The 18,837-nt window shown below is 41.9% G+C and overlaps 1 protein-coding gene across 5 annotated transcripts in view; it reads right to left on the reverse strand.

Moving 5' to 3' along the window:
- Positions 1-4,139: 4,139 nt before the first annotated feature.
- The window catches only part of doc2b (double C2-like domains, beta), a 151,012-nt gene continuing 136,314 nt past the window's right edge, over positions 4,140-18,837 (reverse strand). For all 5 annotated transcript variants that reach the window (XM_083697528.1, XM_083697526.1, XM_083697527.1 and 2 more), the window contains 5 exons: positions 17,861-17,987; positions 13,393-13,550; positions 9,600-9,681; positions 8,277-8,373; positions 4,140-7,590 (listed from right to left, as the gene is read on the reverse strand). In XM_083697528.1, coding sequence (XP_083553654.1) covers positions 7,454-7,590; positions 8,277-8,373; positions 9,600-9,681; positions 13,393-13,550; positions 17,861-17,987 — 601 coding nt within the window. In that variant the 3' untranslated portion in view covers positions 4,140-7,453. The remainder of the gene's footprint in view (positions 7,591-8,276; positions 8,374-9,599; positions 9,682-13,392; positions 13,551-17,860; positions 17,988-18,837) is intronic.

An 18,837-nucleotide genomic window follows, 5' to 3' on the forward strand; every position in this document is an offset into this window, starting at 1 on the left:
ATAAGCTCACGGTCAACAAACTACCCACCTTTTGGCGCGAACTGGCTAATCAGTCACGTGATCGAATTTGAACGGTTGAAGCCGTTCTCCTCCAAACCGTCATCTTTTAGTTTTACACGACTGCTGTCATTGTGCGAGTTTGCCAGTGGCAGCCGCCATCACTACTGTGATGGGTATCTATCAGTCAAAAGGAAAGATACAAGAGGATGTTTACAGATTTTGGTCTGCGGTGGCATCATCTATCCGTCTAGGATGGTTGGGCACCGACGATATGGCCAAGGTGGGTGAATTGCTATCTAGCTACAGTTAGCTGTTCACCGTCACTAGTTAGCTGATTAGATAAGTCATGAGCTATGAGGCAAATATTTTTATTTGACATCTGCCTAGCTTCGAATTTTCTTCACTTAGCTAACCAAAATAATATTGTTGCTGATGTGTCTCCATCCATTTCTTGTCTCCTGACCTCTGCAGGAGATGAAGGTGTGCCAGCTTGCTATCTTCCCCATGCTCTTGAATGCCTCAGCTTTGCAGGGGGACATTGTCGGTCTTGAGGGACATTTACAGCAGGTAGCTATGATATACACTCACCGGCCACTTTATTAGGTACACCTTGCTAGTACTGGGTAGGACCCCCTTTTGTAGCCCCTCTGCTTCAAGGTTCGACGTGTTGTGCGTTCAGAGATGGTCTTCTGCATACCTTGGTTGTAACGAGTGGTTATTTGAGTTACTGTTGCCTTTCTATCATCTCGAACCAGTCTGGCCATTCTCCTCTGACCTCTGGCATCAACAAGGCATTCTCGCCCAGAGAACTGCCGCTCACTGGATATTTTCTCTTTTTCTGACCATTCTCTGTAAACCCTAGAGATGGTTGTGTGTGAAAATCCCAGTAGATCAGCAGTTTCTGAAATACTCAGACCAGCCCGTCTGGCACCAACAACCATGCCATGTTCAAAGTCACTTAAATCACCTTTCTTCCCCATTCTGATGCTCGGTTTGAACTTCAGCAGGTCGTCTTAACCATGTCTACATGCCTAAATGCATTGAGCTGCTGCCATGTGATTGCTGGCAGGAGATACACTGCTAGAGGCCGTTCTTTGCGGCTTGTGTGTTCCGGCGAACAAGGCTTACTTACTTTACTTTGCAGTTGTAGTCTCTTTATGCTTCAAATATTTGACAACCAGGGCCTGAAATTAGTCAATGAAAAGTCTGAGTGACTGGTGATGTTTTTCATCCACTAGCTACAGTAGCAGCTAGTAGTTGTTTAGTTTCAGGCCCCCCAACATGTTAAGTAAAATGAAACACATCATACAGTCGTACAGTTCACTGTTTACTGTCATGTCAACTGTCATGTGGCAGGGTGCTGATGTGTGTGCGTGTGACGGACATGGGAGGACTGCCCTCCACCTCGCTGCTAGTGAGGGGGATGTAGAGACGGTGAAGTTCCTGCTGAAGAAGGGAGCCGACGTCAACCGTAGGGATTTTGCACGAGAGACTGCCCTCCGAGATGCCATTCGCTGCAAGTAAGAAAACAACATCCTCCGTTCTGTCCCTAGGCCTAATTAATACATGAGGCTCCTCTCGACCTCAGAGTCAATGGCACAACCCCGTTTTTTTATGACTCCCAAATCAATTTAGTATCCATGTCTGAACACACATTTTAAGTTTCTTCTCACAATGAGATGAGGCTTTTGGGGCAAACACAGTTTCCCACCTGGTGTCACTGACCATAATGACTCTCTATTTACTCTGTACAGAAGCATTGAGGTTGTGACCCAACTGATGAATGAGGGAGCTCACCTGGAGACCTCCACTGTAGACCTAGGGGCTGAGATGTGTTGGTAAGGGAGCAAAAGAAATATTGAACACATTGAGCCTGATAGCTCTGACATACAGCAGCTCTGCTAAGAGATTTCTTTATGAGACGTACAGTATATTGTTCTTGCATGGCTTTAGGATTATCTGAAAAAGAACATTACTTTCTTATTTCCCTAGTGTATTACGCTTAGAAATGCTGTACAATTGATGTATTGAAGCGATTGAACCCAGTGGCATGTCATCTAGACTTAGCGTTTAGAAATAAGGCAATATTTCAAATGTAATTACTTGTTCCCTCTCACCTGCAGCCTTGCGTTCTTGGGAGACTCCAAGCAGATGGAAGTGTGGAAGCAGGCAGGAGTTAGCTTTAACTTCAGTGACGCAGATGGCAGAACTCCTCTGCATGTGGTGAGTTTGTCCTCATACGAGACTGTAATGTAATGTGTTTCACATTAGTAGGATATTCTGCCCTATTGTTTACTACTGTTATTTTTAGATATTGATATTGGTTTTAGTCTATTGAGCTATCAAGAACTTTAAAACTGTGGCTTCTTCTAGGCTGTCTGCACCAACCAGCCAGACATGATCAAGTTCTGCATCGGGAATGGCTCTAATCTTGAGGTATTGTATAAACAAAAGTTAACACTAAACATTTCTGGTCACTTTTGGGGTTACGCTTTATTTTACATTCCTCAAATTGCCTGGTATTTACTATAACTATGTAGTAACAGAGTAATCGCATGATCGTTACCTAAGAATTACATTTTTTAGGGTTAGGGTTAGGGATTTACTGTGACAATTATCAGAAACCAATTGTCAAACATGTTTCGGTGTAATATCAGGTAAAAAGAAAATATATAACTGGTAAATAAGACTTAAGCTAATTTAGTTTACAGTATGTTTTCACATAGGCAACCAAGGTAAACCACTCTACTGCTCCCAGAGATCTTCCCTGATTAATTTCACAGGTTTGGAAACCAGGAATACTACTACTTTGCATCTTATTGAAATGGACTACTAGACTCTTCCCTGACTGTCTATGTGATGATAATCACATCTCTGGTTAACTCACTAACTGCCAAGAATTCCAGAACACTCACCACCTAGAGTGCCAAGTGTTTTATGTGGTATTTACCTCGCAACAACACTTTGATTGGCTACAAAACTAAGCAATTACCCACTTAATAATTTAGGCATTTGAATAAAGTCACCCTTGGCACTCTAGAACGTTGACAGTTTGGGCGACTTTATTCACCCTCGGCACTAAATGAGTTAAAGCTTGTGTGCGTTGCATTACAGCAGCGGGACCGGTTCAACAACCAGCCCGTGGACGACGCCCGGCGCCTGGGCCTACAGAACCTGGTGGAGATGCTGAGCATGGAAGCCCAGAAGGTCAAGGAGTCTTCCAGTGCACCGGCTGAGAAAACCAACCAACCAGAATCAAGGTAGAGGAGCTTGTGATCACAAGCCAACCAAGATCACAAGAGGCCTTGTGGAGCTCTCCATTGCCCGATAAAAATGTGCTAAATGGCATAATTTAACCAATTCTTCTTTGACAATTTTCTTTTCTACTATATTTTAATGCTAAAGATGTACCCCAACGATACATCAAATGGTATTGTTGTTGAGGTGGAGCTCGATCCGTTTCCTTACCCGAAGTATTTAACTCTGCAAACTCTTGACTGCAAATATTTGACTTGAGACGTTACATACAAAGACAGCCAGGGGGCAGGCTTGTGTTCCTATCCTGTACCTCCTACTTTTAGTCCATTCCCATACAGAGATGTCCATGTCCACGCATTACCCTTCCTGCTCATTACCCTTCCTGCTCAATTATTGGTTTGTGTAACTGTACAACATTATTTTCTATTTGTTCTATGTAAAAATAACAAAACAAGTTAAAGTAGCTACACATTACATTTTCACTGTACTACAGCATATAATGGCCTTGAAAAGTCTGCAGGGATTGTGGAGCAATAGTGTTTAAAAGTTATAGCTCCCCACCAACGTTTCGATTGGCTCTGGTATTAGCGTTTTGATTTCTCCTGGCCGGTACGGACACTCTGTTGTGAAATAATAGCTTGTTTCAGAAAGAAGCTAATCAAAACGATCCGTAGCAAATATTTATTTTTACCTGTTCACTTGACATGTCAGGATCTTATCTCAGTGGTCTGGATAGCTGATTTTCTGATGGAAGCTTGCTCGAACAAATGGCTGTGTTAAAAATAGCTCTTTGTAATTGCAATTTCCACTCGTGGCTAAAGGGAAGTACATAACAACAAGCCAGGCAATCGCACTCCACTCTAAAAATAAGACAATGACAGTCTGGTTCTCTACTTTATTGAACAGGATTTCCATTTTAAACATACAAATAGCACACCATTCGCCGGAATAAAAAACAAAAAATCAAAGGGATAATGTAATACTCAAACATTTCTGAAAATAGGATAACAATGAACAGACAAGATTCAGGTTTCTGTTTTTCTTTGTTTGCTGGGTCAAAAAGTATGTATAATATAATGAACATAGTTTGCAGTTAGTGAATATTGGCCATATTAGTAACCCTATTATAACTAAATGATTAATTAAAGAAATTGACTCACTATCAGATGTCATTACACTTGCAAAAAACACTTTTCAGAGATCATAATGTCAGACTAGTAAAATTCATAGCCTTTCTATCGCCTTCACTCATGTGATTTCTGCATACAGGGTCATCAACAAAATGTAAACAATGGAGTGAATATATTTTCACATGCAAATAGCACATGTTTTCTCTGACATATATTTAGTGCTCAAGGAATGACATTCCATGAGTGCAGCATTACTTAAAGAGAACAGAAATTATTTGAAGCTATACACCATTTGTTTGCAAGGTCTCCTATGACAACAAAATCATAAAGAGTAATAGGTCCTTGTTGTTTTGGTTATGATAAAATAAGACAGTTACTCTACTCTCATTGAGGTATTTATAAGTCATATTCACCATAATCAAGGGGTATAACTTTTTTATTCAACATTTCTGATAATATTAATTGCTGACAGTGACCTAAATGACACCAAAACATTCTCTAGATCAGTATGCCTGTAATGTGGCCAACTACTGGTTTCTCTGTGGCCTTTCTGAAACTGGAATCTACAGGCTGTTGTGATATCTTCCACCCATAGACATACAGTAGGGTCTATGTTTCCACCTCAACCTTGCACCCCTGCCTTCACCATCACAGCCATTACACAGTGTTATGACATTCCAACCATGTGTCACTTGGGTGGGAAATATTCAATGTGAAACCGTTTTCTGATGTGAAACACACAAACTGGAATATAAATGTGCCAAATGTATTTTTTTTCTCGATATTAAAAGCTAATATTGATCTAATCTTTGTAAAGTGAGCGGTGCAAAAATACACTGTTACAAAAGAAAAGGCACGATAATTCGGCCATTCGGTGCAAGAGTAAGGTGAAATAGGAGAAAATATACTTGTTTTTTAGTTTTTTTTTTTAAATCAGAGAACCACCAGAATATGCAAACAATCGCCTGAGTGTTAAAAAAAGTAACATAACAGAAAAGAGATTTTTCTTCACATGCAGTCACACCTCCAGTCAATACAGCAGCTGGACAGGCAATGCGATAGTGTTCGAAGGTACAAAACGTTGTCCAGAAGAAAGAACTGACATTCTTGTAGCATCCACAGTTGTGTTTTTTTTTTCACAGAAAAAACAGCAGTATCAAACATTAAGCAAAGTCATTTCATGACAAACCGAGAACATCTGCATGCATTTTTGTCGTAATATTGAGTTTGAGTACAAAGGCAAACAGATTACAAAATGTCACAGGTTTTCTGGAGTAACTGTATATGCATTCAAGAAAGAGAACCACCATCAGGACCTACATTGGTCTGCCTTACACCTGTAGGTTGTGGGAGGGGCTGGGGTTGGACCTTGGAATCCAAAACAATTTCTCATTAGTAGAGGACAGATTCTTGGACTGCCAGTATTGCTACATAGCCAATATGAGTTTGGGCTTCACAGATCACTGTCCATAAAGAGACCGTAAAGCTCAGAAAAAGATGCTATATTTTCCCTATTTGAGTAAACCGTGGGCAAGAAGTAATAGCCTGGTTGGCCACTGAAGATGTAATATTACTATGAAGCCTACTGCAAACGTAATGTTGAATGGAATGTAACAAGATGAGATACATAAATATAAGACAAACACATTGAATTAATAATACTTTAGGTCCAATAAATTATAAAACACAAATTCAACAACATGATCATAAATGGTCTGTTATGGTTCTTAGCTACTACGCATCAACAAAGGCTGAAATCCAGCTGATGTTTCACAACACCAACTGGCTCTGCAAAAATATATGATCAATGAATGAACAAGAATTGGCCCATTAAATATTTCACAATTAAAATGACAATTTGAAGTACAAACATGCGCACATAAACACACTTTTTAGTCCCACCATTTCAAAGAAGATGGGCAACAATAAATGGTCAACTTAAATGATGAATACTTCAACCATTAAAATATGCTTTGTCTTAGTAAAAGTAAAAGTGATTGGCTGTTTGAGCCTATTGATTGTGTATAGCTCTGGGACTATGCACTGCCAACTTAAGCGTTCCAGCATTTTATCCTTGAATGAATTGTTTTATGACAGCCCTCATGTCATTAATAATTAAACATCCAATGAGGAAATGTAGAAGTCAAATCTATGGTATATTAATATTATGATCACCTCAGGCAAGATCTCTGATAGTTTTCCATCGGGCTGCGGGAAAGTTTGATTTTATAACACCTCACAAACCAGAGCAACTCTCTGCTTGCTCTCAGACCTTGAGTTTTATGTATGAACTGTTTCAATAACACACAGCACTTTCTCAGAGGAGTTACTGTGGGATAGCAGGGTTATAATGTACATTCATCTGATACACTGACTGGGGTGGATTACATTTTACACTACTTTAAAAAAACAACTGAAACACATAAGCTACAAGATACTTAGCTAGTATATTAAAAAAAAAAAAAACGCCTCCCTCCTCCATCCCATCCAAAACCCTACATCACAGGACATTTGCAATGACCTGAAAGTAGTCAGGCTGTATTCAGAGAAATCTGAATTTGTGGAGCTGTGTAATTGACTGTTGTAAACAATACATGCTTGTAGAGCAGTGTCTGAAGTAAATAATCCCCCTGACATTTTCAACAAAGTGCACACTCTCAACACTCTGACTGTAAATGTTGTCAGTAAACCATGTGAAAATTAATCTCCTGACACTGCTGCTCCTGTATGGTATGTTGCACACATATAGCATTGTTGGACACACTCATCCAACGTTTTCTCAATGAAGCCAAACCGTTTGAGGACGGATATGGATTCAGTCACGTCAGTTGTCAAAATAAGCCCTAAAAAGACACAGCACATAACCTGGGCAGAGGGTAGGAGATAAATATGAGCTCAACACTGTGGGAGGATGAGGAGGTTGGGAAGGAGGCTGATTTGGTAAACGTCTCCGAAAGAGGAAATAGCTGGAGTGTGTAGCTGTCAATCAAGGCTTGACTCCTATCCACAGCAGGAAGGGAGGGGCCTCTCGGTTGCAAAGGAGGATGGGAGTAGACGGGGGGGCCTTAGTCGCTGAACACAGAACCAGGCAGTTCATTGGTCAGTGTGTGCCAGCGTTCAATTTTCTTGTCCTTGTTTTTGAGACAGTCGAACCAGTGTTTGAGCCTCTCCCCATTAGCGTTGATACCCAGGGAAACACCACCTGTGAAGAGGGGGGACAAGAGTAGTCATGGGTGTTAAAAAACCGGGCTACAGTCCTAAGAACTATAGGACCCTATGGTCATGATGAGCAGATGTTTTTCAGCCAACAGCACAGTTGAATGAATCCTGTGTGTGTTCCCGGGATGTCTGGTCAGTCACATCTGTAAATGTTATCTAGTAATACTCCAGACACCTACAGGTACATGATGACAGCATTTGGCCAAGCTGGTAATGAGCTGGTACCTTTTGCGAGGTGGATTAGTGCCTAGCTACCTCAAAGACTTGATGAGCGCTAAGAATTTTTCACATCTTTAAAAGTGAGTGCACACAGGCAGGATCGATGCAGAACAAGCCGGAGCCTTTACACCTTGGTGTTATTTCTCAACTGGCCACACGTTGGCATGACAACTGGTGCACAACAAGGGTGAGTGATCCACAGCTCAGATGTTAGTTTGTTTGTGTGTTTGTTGTTGTTGTTGGCCGTAGACAGGACTGGACAGATGGAACACACTGGTGGGTGAATAGGTGTTGTAAACAGAGCTGCCAGGTGCACAGAGGTAGGGGAGCTAAGGTTGGAGCATCAGTGTCTCTGGTACGGGTGGGTACCGTGCACAGTTTTACCTGTATTAGTTCATTATGTTTGGTAGCGATGAAAATATGAGATCTGACTTGGTCCCTACTGCTTACCTATGAAATCGTTGGATTTGCCAATGTCGTAATCCCACACGGTCACCTCCAGGGTTTTCTTGCTGAGGTCAGCGTATTTGATGTCATAGAAGAACTCCTACAGAAGGAATCATGTTAAAAATGTTTAAAAAATCATGTTTAAAAAAAGGTGCTGCCAAGCACTGAAAAAGAATCTTCGACTTGTAGTAGAACCCTTTTTGGTGCCATGTAAAACTATCTGACAAAGCACTGAAAGGAACTGTTTGAAATATGCAACCAAGCTGTTCGGGATTCGGGAAACACCAGAACAGATGTTCATATGTTTTTCAGGATATGCTTTGAATAATGTTATGCTGCATTACAAGAATTTTGTGTAAAAGCATGAAACATTCTTCAGCATATCCATTAGAATCAATCTACCACAGTTTTGCAACCCCCCCCCCAAAAAAAACAAAACATGGTAGCAGCTAGATGCAATAATGAATTACAATAATATTAGTATATAACTCTTGTTCAGCATGGCACCAAAAAAGGTTCTCCTACTGGGACTGGGACAAGCTGAAGAACTCGTTTGATGCTTGGTAGCCCCTTTTTTTAGCCTACAGCTTCATACAACCAAGTCTGGGAGAGTATTAAAACGAGAGCACCAAAAATGTCACATGACATGAAACAGGCTAATTAAAGGGATCCGAATATTAGATGTTATCATCAATGACCATGAATAACCACTACAGCCTGTAACCACACATCATACCATAAGCGAATTTATTGATTTTAATACTCAAGGTTATCTGCTCGCCTTATTGAACCAAATGCCTTGCTAATGTACCAGAAGCCCTGGGTACCTTATCTCTGGCAGAAAGGCCAACAGGCGACGGACAGAGATGGGGAGGGAAATGTCAGTGGAAATGTCAAGTCACAGGCCTTGCGTGGTCCGCCAGGGCATCCACTTTGATACAGCTGGACGCTTTGAGGACAGGCACTCGATGCTGCAGTCATGCGCTAAGCTAGCTCTCCCAAGCCGAGAGTTATTTCAGAATTGTAGTGCAATTGAGCACTCAAGAGACAAGGCAGGCAGGTATTGCGTCTGTTTTTTGTGGAAAAGTTATTTGTGGTTACAGTGAAGCTGTATCATTGAGTGAGTGGGTGGAGGGGACAGTAACACAGTCTGGTTGCCTGATCGGTTTCTACTTAGCCATTAACCTCTACAACATGTTTGGCATTAACGACAAAGGAGTTTGCTAAAGTAGAAACTGATCTGGCTACCAGGAAAACAGTAACACCTACCAGGGCTCTGAAAACAATCAAGACATCGCTACAGTAGCTCTCTTGAGCTCTCCTTACCTCGTTGAACTCCGGGTTGAGAGTCTTCTTCTTCACAGTCGTCTTGTGCTTTGACTTTTTGTTCTCATCAGGCTTCAGATACCTGCAAACAGGGCAGAGCACAGTTTGAATAACAGCTACTGTACTTGTACTGATTGCCAAGGTCTTGCTGCAGTGTCTGCTGTGAGGCTTATATTGAAGTCCCTGGACACAGCTGAAGGCTGCAATACAAATGCCTGACTAAAGGTACTGATATCTATCAGACAGAACTGTCTATAAAAAGGAAACAGCAGATCAGTGTTATTGTTTTGAATGCGGACTGATCACATATTAGACGTCACAACCCATACATCCACTAGAGGGTGCTGTGACACTACATTTAACTTGATGGCAGCAAGTTGTTGCCACAGTGTATAGGTTGAGAGGTTGATTGCCATATTGTATTGAACATAGCGTAGGACTATGTTGTACCACTGACTGCTTTGATCTGAAAAATGTTTATCTTTACACACAAAGTTGTTCCTGTTCCTGAACAAGAGGAAGGAAATGAGCTGAATAAATTCAGGATGGAAAGTAATTATGATTGCCTCCAACAGCAGCAGAGTTTAGTTCTCTGCATGCTGACGAGGCAGAATGAGAGAGTCAGGATCCTGACTTTAATTTAAGCTTAAAGGAAATTTGACAGCTTCTGTTGAGTCAGTCGAGTATGACTGAAGTATTCTACTCTGGAACTTAATATGGTGGCAGCTACTTTCCTCTTCCACCGACTATCATTGACTGCATATTGTAGCCAACATGTGCTGCATTATGGTTGTACTCAAACAACCCATCACACTAAATAAAAAAATCACAGGCCATATTCATGTTTCTAGGTAAGGTACTAAACTCTGGTCTTATACACACAGGTCAACATAGACTACAACAGTACAGCCCTTTGGCTGTCGTGTCAATGTACCAGTCTGTCAACAGTGCCTGAAGGAGAATAACAGGTCCAGTGTAGTTCTGCTTTCCCCTTTCTAAACTAACACACAGCGCTAACCCGTGTGGAAGAGAGAGATTTTCTTATTACAGATGAGCTGCCTGAAGCTCCTCTGGCCGAGGAATTCCAATGACTGCCGGAGCTTCAGTAGAGTTTGGATGGAACTCCCCTACAACCTCCATGTGAAGAAACATACATCTCTCCACAATACAGTCAATGAATTAGCAGGACCATATCCCCTTATCCCATCATTTCTTTACTATGTTGTGCTGTTATAAGCTGTTATAAACTATGCATATAGTTGTGTAAAGGAGACACTACAACAGTTTTGCAATGCACTGTAAAAAGAAAGATAAATGTATATAATAGTTTCCACCCATCCCGCTTCAAATTAGTTTCTCTTGATATGAGGATTGAGAACACAAGAAAGCCTAATAATGACAGATTATGATTATAAATATTTATTTAGGGGCTCACAGGATTAGCTTTAAAAAACTGATTAAGAAAATCTGCATCTAGGTGGCTAATGCATCGTCAAGGACATTTCTCACCCCAACCATAGACTGTTCACCCCACTCCCCTCCGGGAGGCGCTACAGGTCTCTCCGCACTCGAACCAGCAGGTTCAGAGGAAGCTTCTTCCCTGCGGCTGTCACCCTACTGAACTCGAACACTGCACCTAGGTGACAACCTACCAACCCCTGCACCCCCCCCCCCACCCGGACAATTGCACTATTACTGTACCACTGCTCTTACTCAATACCACTGCTCTTCTGTACATATCTGTCTATACTGTTCATAATCTGTCTATACTGTTCATAATGCACATATCCCTATGTTTTCTTTAATACTACTGTTAATACACTGCACATATCTGTATATACTGTACATACCTGTTTATACTGTTCATACGGCATTCCATATTTATATTTATTCTGCTATCTACCTTAATGTTACTGTTAATACATATATACTGCTAGACTGCATTACCGATACAGCTCATATGCTGCTACACTGTTCATACTGCAACCTATTTATTCTGCTTATAATGCTACTGTTTACTCATATACTGCTCACACTGCACTACTTATACTACACTGCACTACTTACTGCTCATATATTGCACTACCTGTATATACTGTTCATTGCACTTTCTGCTATTTTGCACTTCTGGTTAGACGCTAACTACATGTCGTTGTCTCTGTACTTGTACTCTGCACAATGACAATAAAGTTGAATCTAATCTAATCTAATGGAATATTATTTGGGTATTATAGCAACGATTTGAAGTATTGCTCCATTGCACAAGTCTTTACTTATGTACTTTACTGTAAGAAAGAATCAAGAGGTTTAGCTAGTTTGAAACTATAATCTTCTGTGTGGAGATCATTAATTGAAACGTGTATGCAAAGCTGAAACTCAAGGGGAGGTTGAGGGTTCAGTTGAACAGCTTCAGTTGAATATTGCTTTCAAACAACATGAGTATACTCAGGTTTGGAGAGAGATACCCAACTGACTAGGGAGACAGAATTAGATTTGTGTGTGAGACACAATACCTACCAATGCCCAGTATAGACTCTTCAAATCGTCACGCACAGTTATGAAAGCTGTTATGAAAGTCTCCTCTCTCGACGTTTCATGTTGGGCGTACTTGCAATGCATACGTTTCCTTTCACCCTGTCTGACATACTCTGTAGGACCACTGTTAACTTGTGTGTGTGTGTGTGTGTGTGTGTGTGTGTGTGTGTGTGTGTGTGTGTGTGTGTGTAAGAGTTTGGCATATGTGCTCAAGAGTACAGGCACACCACAGAGGCCCAGCTTATGAACCCAGTGGGGTGGACTGCATCAGTGTCCGTCTGCCTGCTGAAGCCAGGCAGCCATGACATGTGTCAGACAGGCATGACAAAGACTTTGGGTGTTGAGAAAATAAATCAGTGCAGCTCTCTGTCCGACAGAGCGTCCATTTCCTTTATGTCTTCATAAGGAAAATAATGTAAATCTATTATCTGTATCTGTGTGTCCGTCAGGCTTCAGGGAGCATTTCTCAACCGCTGTTCGGAAATTGTCTCGAGCCCCACTCCCGAATGTGTCCACTGTACCACTGTTCTTGAGGAGTTCTTGACAGGGTAGTGCATTATTTGCGCTTTCATCGCTCAGTGAGGTGAAAGAGTGGAGAAATGTTCAGGTGTGATTAATAGATTTAATAATTGCAGCCCTCAGGATGGCATTCTTGTGTGGTATACATCTCTTTCATGTTGGGAGTAACCACAGTAGATTCTCCTGCTGTTGCTTCGCTGAAACATGAACACTGCTAGTTGCTCTGTTTCTGGGGCCTCTATTCACCATGATGAATTTGCTCCTTGCTTTAGTATGTTAGCAATAGGGTAATGATTACAAGCCCTAGGTGTAGAGAGGAAATCTGGCTAAATGTCACCCAAGCTGAGTGAAAATTAAGTGATCACAAAACACCAATTGTGTGCATTGCTTGAACACAAAGTAATCAACCACATACAGTACATCAGAGTCTGGTTCCATATGAAACTAAGGAGGTGATCAAGGGAATCCTGTACCTATGGATCTCATCAATCCAGGTCTGAAACAAGATGTTCCAATGTTCTGACAGTCAACTAGTGGCATGTACAACAACAACAACAACAACAACAACAACAACAATAAAAACTCAATCCATCCCAAAGTCTGACAATCTGCCTGGAGAAGTGTAGTGGAATGAGTGTTTGTGCTGTGTGTGTTGGGGTATGATGGGAGTGGGTAGGGCAGTGCTTTGGAAGAACTGTATGCTGTACGTGTGTGTGTTGTCATCAGAGTAAAAACTCACGTTTTGACGTAAGGGTCAGAGAAGCCGTTGGCGTCCATGGCGGCGAGGTGGGCACAGCGGACGATGCCCACCACCAGGCCGGACTTCTGAGAGCTGTACTTGAGGGAGATCATGATGCGCCCTCGCTCCTCCAGGGACTTGTCATCTGTCTTGTCAATCTGCAGGTCAGGGGGGCAGGGTGGGCATACAGGGGTCAGAAGTCAAAGATCAAGATCATGCATTGGCATGTGCTCACGATAGGCGACAAGACGAAGGAGATGATAGTGGACATGAGGAAGAAGAGGGGACCTCATCGGCCACTGTACATCCGGGAACTTGAAGTAGAGAGGGTGAGCAGTTTCAAATACCTGGGCGTCCACATCAGCGAGGACCTCACCTGGACACTTAACACCACTCAGCTGGTTAAGAAGGCCCAACAGCGGCTGTACTTTCTGAGGAGGCTGAGGAAGTTTGGCATGTCGCCCAAGATCCTCAGCAACTTCTACAGCTGCATTGTTGAGAGCATCCTAACTAGCTGTATCACTGTGTGGTACAGCAGCACTACTGCTATGGACCGCGGACACCTGCAGAGAGTGGTGAAGACTGCTGAGAAAATCACCAGGACTCCACTGCCCTCTCTGCAGAGCATCTACCACCGCAGAGTCCACAGGAGAGCCGCCTCCATCCTCAAGGACCCCACCCACCCCCAGCACGGACTGTTCACACTTCTACCCTCAGGCCGGAGGTACAGAAGTGTTAAATGCAGGACCACCCGACTGAAGAACTCCTTCTTTCCCACTGCCATCAGACTCCTAAACAACCCATAGGAGATTAATATAACCTTACTACCTCAATAACTGAATTTTCCAGTTTGCATAATTGCACTGCTACATTTGTACTGTTTTATTATTATTATTGCTGCTATTTTATTTTATGCCTTAAATTTTGCTGTCTTGTACATTTGTTTAGTATATATTGTATATTCTTTAGTATTGTATATTTTACATTGGTTGGCATTCTGCGGACAGCAAAGCAAGAATTTCGTTGTACAGTGAAACATGTTTTCTACTGTGCATATGATAATAAACACTTTGAATCTTGAATCTTGTTTCCCCGTCCTAGACTATGCCTAATCTTAGCTGAACTAAAAATTATGTTCAGTGGATGTTCATTCAAAGTTCTTTCTCGTCCTGGAATTGGCTTGATTAGGGTCAGAGAAACCGCCTCAGTATGTTTGAGGGGTTTGGTTGACCAAACATGTTGCATTGGCTTTACATGACACCAACTGTATTATGTGTATTTTCATCCTCTGTGGACATGTTGACCTGTGGACATGTATTTCTTAATGATTCTCTATAGTTCACACTGCCCAGTTCAAACTAGCCCGCACAAGCAATATCAAAAACGGGAGGAAAAAGAAAATAAGAAATGTGCCTACACAACTCATCTTATGAAGGGGCCTTAGAGCTGTTACACACTCTGTGGGACAACAGCCCAGATGTTCTACGCAAACTCCTCTTCAAATGTCTAGAAATCCCATAGGGACCTATTTGTCATGCCTTGATTTTGAGCTTTATATGCATAGTTGCAAAGTTTTGCAGCATATGTTTTCTTCTTGGACCAGGTCCTGTATTCAATCTCTTGGCAAGATCACTCAGTCTCTTGGTGCTTCCAAGAGACTGCACAGTAACAGAGAAACCATCCACAGTTAATTTATACCGTGTCCATTCATCTCAATTACTTTCGATATCTAAGATGTCCAAATTTGCTGACTCCCTTTCCAAGTTATCGGAATGCACTATGCCCAACATTCACAGCTTATTGGCTGTGCAGGAGTCGTCTGAGATGATTCCCCCTTCGCTTGGTGACTTCTCTGCCTCGTTTACGTCTGCCTCCAGGGATCTGGAGCTTCACAGAGACCCCTCAGACAGCCTCTCGGTTCAAACGGTGGAGCGTGGTGGAAAAGCAGAGGGGAAAACAACAGTGCGGTTGAGAGTCTGAATAGATTAAATAGACTTCTGACACCGAAACACTTTCAAGGCTGACTGAAGCGTCGCTTCAGAAAAAACAATAATAACAACAAATCAAAACATTGACAAAGAGCTGGGTGAAGACTGGAGAGAAGGATAGAGAGAGAATGTCTAAACTAGAGGGTTGGAAGTTGGCGAAGGAAATGATAATGCTGCTTTTGCCTATGTGTCTAAAATATTTATTCAGACACAGTAGTGTTATGTACTGTATAGACTACTACTGCTATTCCAACCAGAGTGCTGTGAGCTGTCAAACATCTGCTGAACAGATTGGCATCATCAAAACAAAAGCCCTGCAGGACTGATCTAGGAGCAGTCAACAGTGCAAAGGGCTCTCCCGTATCTCTGATTCAACCTGACCACACCGATCAGCCCGTCACATTGACTGGTTACGCATCTACATCAACTTCCTTGGACAGCATCAAGCAAGTCAGTATGGTGCATGATGATGGAGTGTATTGACTTGCTTTGGTCAACAGTTTTCCCCCCGATATCCCTCTGTTGTGGTTTGTGCTGATCCCTGCAGTACGCTACATTGTGCCTGAAACCACTGGAGCAGCAAATATGTCATGAGCCACCATGCTTAATGGGGAAGAAAGTGGCTGCCAACCCCGGTTTATATGAATCAACCATTGGTGTAAGTTACATATCCTATGTAACTTACTCTTCTACCTCCTCTTCTACCTCCTCTTCAACCTCTACAACCTCTCTTCTACCTACCTCTTCAACCTCTACTGTCTGGTAAAGGTAAGGTAAGGTTAGTCAATTGTAGCCCTGTGACCAAATCTGTTTTTGCTTTGGCCAACTGTCACAGAGGAAACTACCGCAAACAGGAGGCACTTGAAATGGATTTCTAAGGCTTAACTTAATACAGAACCAAAGATATTCCTTGTATCAAAACTGATTCAACCGGGACTATAAAGCTGAATACAGAAAGAATGACAGCAACAACAATCATCAAGGGATAAACTCAATCAGTTAAAAAAAGTAATGTGATCTCAACATGCTGTATGAGGTCCATTGAACACCAGAGGTGTTCGAGCCAATGCAGACTAGCAGACACCAAGGGACAGGAACCGTCCCTCCACAAGACTTGTGTTCTAGGCATTCAGCATAACGAGTGACACTGAGAGTACACGTGGGAAGCTTGCTATAAAAGTCCAGCTGGTCTACGCATATACACACACACACACACACACACACTCACACTCACACTCACACTCACACTCACACTCACACTCACACACTCACACACACACACACACACACACACACACACACACACACACACACACTCACTCACACACACACACTCTCTCACACACACACACACACACACACACACACTCACTCACACACACACACTCTCTCACACACACACACACACACACACACACACACACACACACAGTAGCTGTTTAATTAACCGATAAAGGGAAGTGTTTAATTGAGGAGCCGGAATAATGTGTGGGTGTGTGTGTATGTGTGTGTTGGTGTTGATGTGTGTGTGTGCATGCGTGCAGCATGTAGAGCTGTAATCCACACTCTAAAAAGGGCTGCTTGCTGCATCCAGATGGAGAACTAGGCAGTACTGTTCAGTCAAAGGCTCAGCTAAGCCCTTTCTGAGTACTTGGTGCAGAGTCCCCCCAGTGTTATTGATGGAGGGAATAACTCACATTTCTGTGAGCACCGACTACGGCTGATGAAATTAGGAGATCTTAAAAAAACGCTCCGAAAAATAATTGTGGTTATGAAATGCCTCTGAAATTACATAACTAATTTGACATTTACATTTATTTACATTTGATAAGAGGAAAAGCCCCCAAAGTTTCCAACCAACAATGTTGACTTGAATTGAAAATAAATTAATTTAAAGCTGCCAACACAAATATATAGATATTTTTCTTGATACAGTAAAATAGCCAGAATATTACAGTCCCTTTGATGACAGCATCCTCCACTGCAGTGAGTAAGTAGCTCTTGTGAGTAAATCTAATCCCTAAGAATACATGGGCAGTCCTTGTTTTGAAGCCTTCTGTAAATATAATTGCCTGTGTGGATTATGAGAGACTGGCAAGGTATTGTTATTCTCTCCGGTTTTAATGGTGTAAACCTGCCTAAGCCAAGGAGGGAAGCTGTGCTGTACAGTGGCTTCACTAACTGGTTCTCCATTCAAATGACTGGATGTTACAAGACATTTAATGTACAGCGCTATTGAAAATGCAAGAGCGTTGAAAACCTGACATGAAAAAGGTCTGTGTGTTATGGAAAGAGACACATTGCAGCCTTTTACTATAACACAAAGCAATAATGCTATTTCCTGTGCAGGGAAATAGAACAATCGACATGTTCTATTTCAGTGCAGGCAAAATTATGTTGTTTTCAAAGTGCCTCCGTGATTCTGATTTCAAAGGGGATGTTTCTGAGGAGATGTGAAAAGGGTCAACATGGAAACTCACAGGTAGTTGTTTCTCCAGGCAGTTGTAGAAGTTCTTGGTCTGATTGGGCTTGAGTTTCTTTAGGGGGATGCGCGTCTCTCCGATGAATTCATTGTGACGGAACTTGTCCTCGTCACACACTGAAATCCTGAGAGGAACAGAGTACAGGAACGAGAGAGGGAGACATATTAAAAAAATCTGATTTTGGCAGGATAAGAAGCATAGTCATATTCAGATCAATCAAAAGATACATAGCTGCTGTTACCACATACAATACACATAAAATACAGAAAGGATAGAGAGACAGTGGGTGAGAGTAGAAATGCTGAGATATTGAAAGTCTGTCACACGGTCAGCGGCTGCAATTCAGCTGAACGGGACTTGGGCCCCCATTCAATCAAAACCCGGGATAAGTGATTAGATAACATTATTCCTGTTCACTGCGAATGCCTGTTTGAATCAATAAGCATGTGTTTTTTAATTTTATTTTTCTATTTCTTTTACTTATCTTGAAAAACCCAGTGCCAGGTATGATTTAATAGGGAAGTATACATGAGGAAGTGTGAATTCTTCATTGCATTTGAGAGCTGGCAGACCAAGAAAAAAAGCATATGGCAAGTCTGCTGACGCAGCAAAGAAAAACAATAATTATATTAGTAACACTTTCCATTAACCTAGGACCTGGTACATTGATCCTACCCATGAACCACCTGTGTGGGCGAGGAGTTATGGATGTGTTAATAACCTTTACTTCCAATGGCTCCTACTGTGTTACAAATGGATAAAGCATGTCACATTGTGCACCATGCCATGAGTAATAAAATCACCATAACTGCATACACGGGTATTTCATAAAACTCTTATTGTTCAACCTCATTGGCAAGTTCTCTCATAAGGGTTAGGGTTAATTATCCTGTTCTCCTCTTGAGCATGTAATTACGTTTAAAATGAAAATCGATTCTCTGTACTGTATGCCCATACAACTCACACCTGAAAAG

The sequence above is a fragment of the Argentina silus genome (genome assembly GCF_951799395.1).
Source record: "Argentina silus genome assembly, chromosome: 2".
Lineage (NCBI taxonomy): Eukaryota > Metazoa > Chordata > Actinopteri > Argentiniformes > Argentinidae > Argentina > Argentina silus.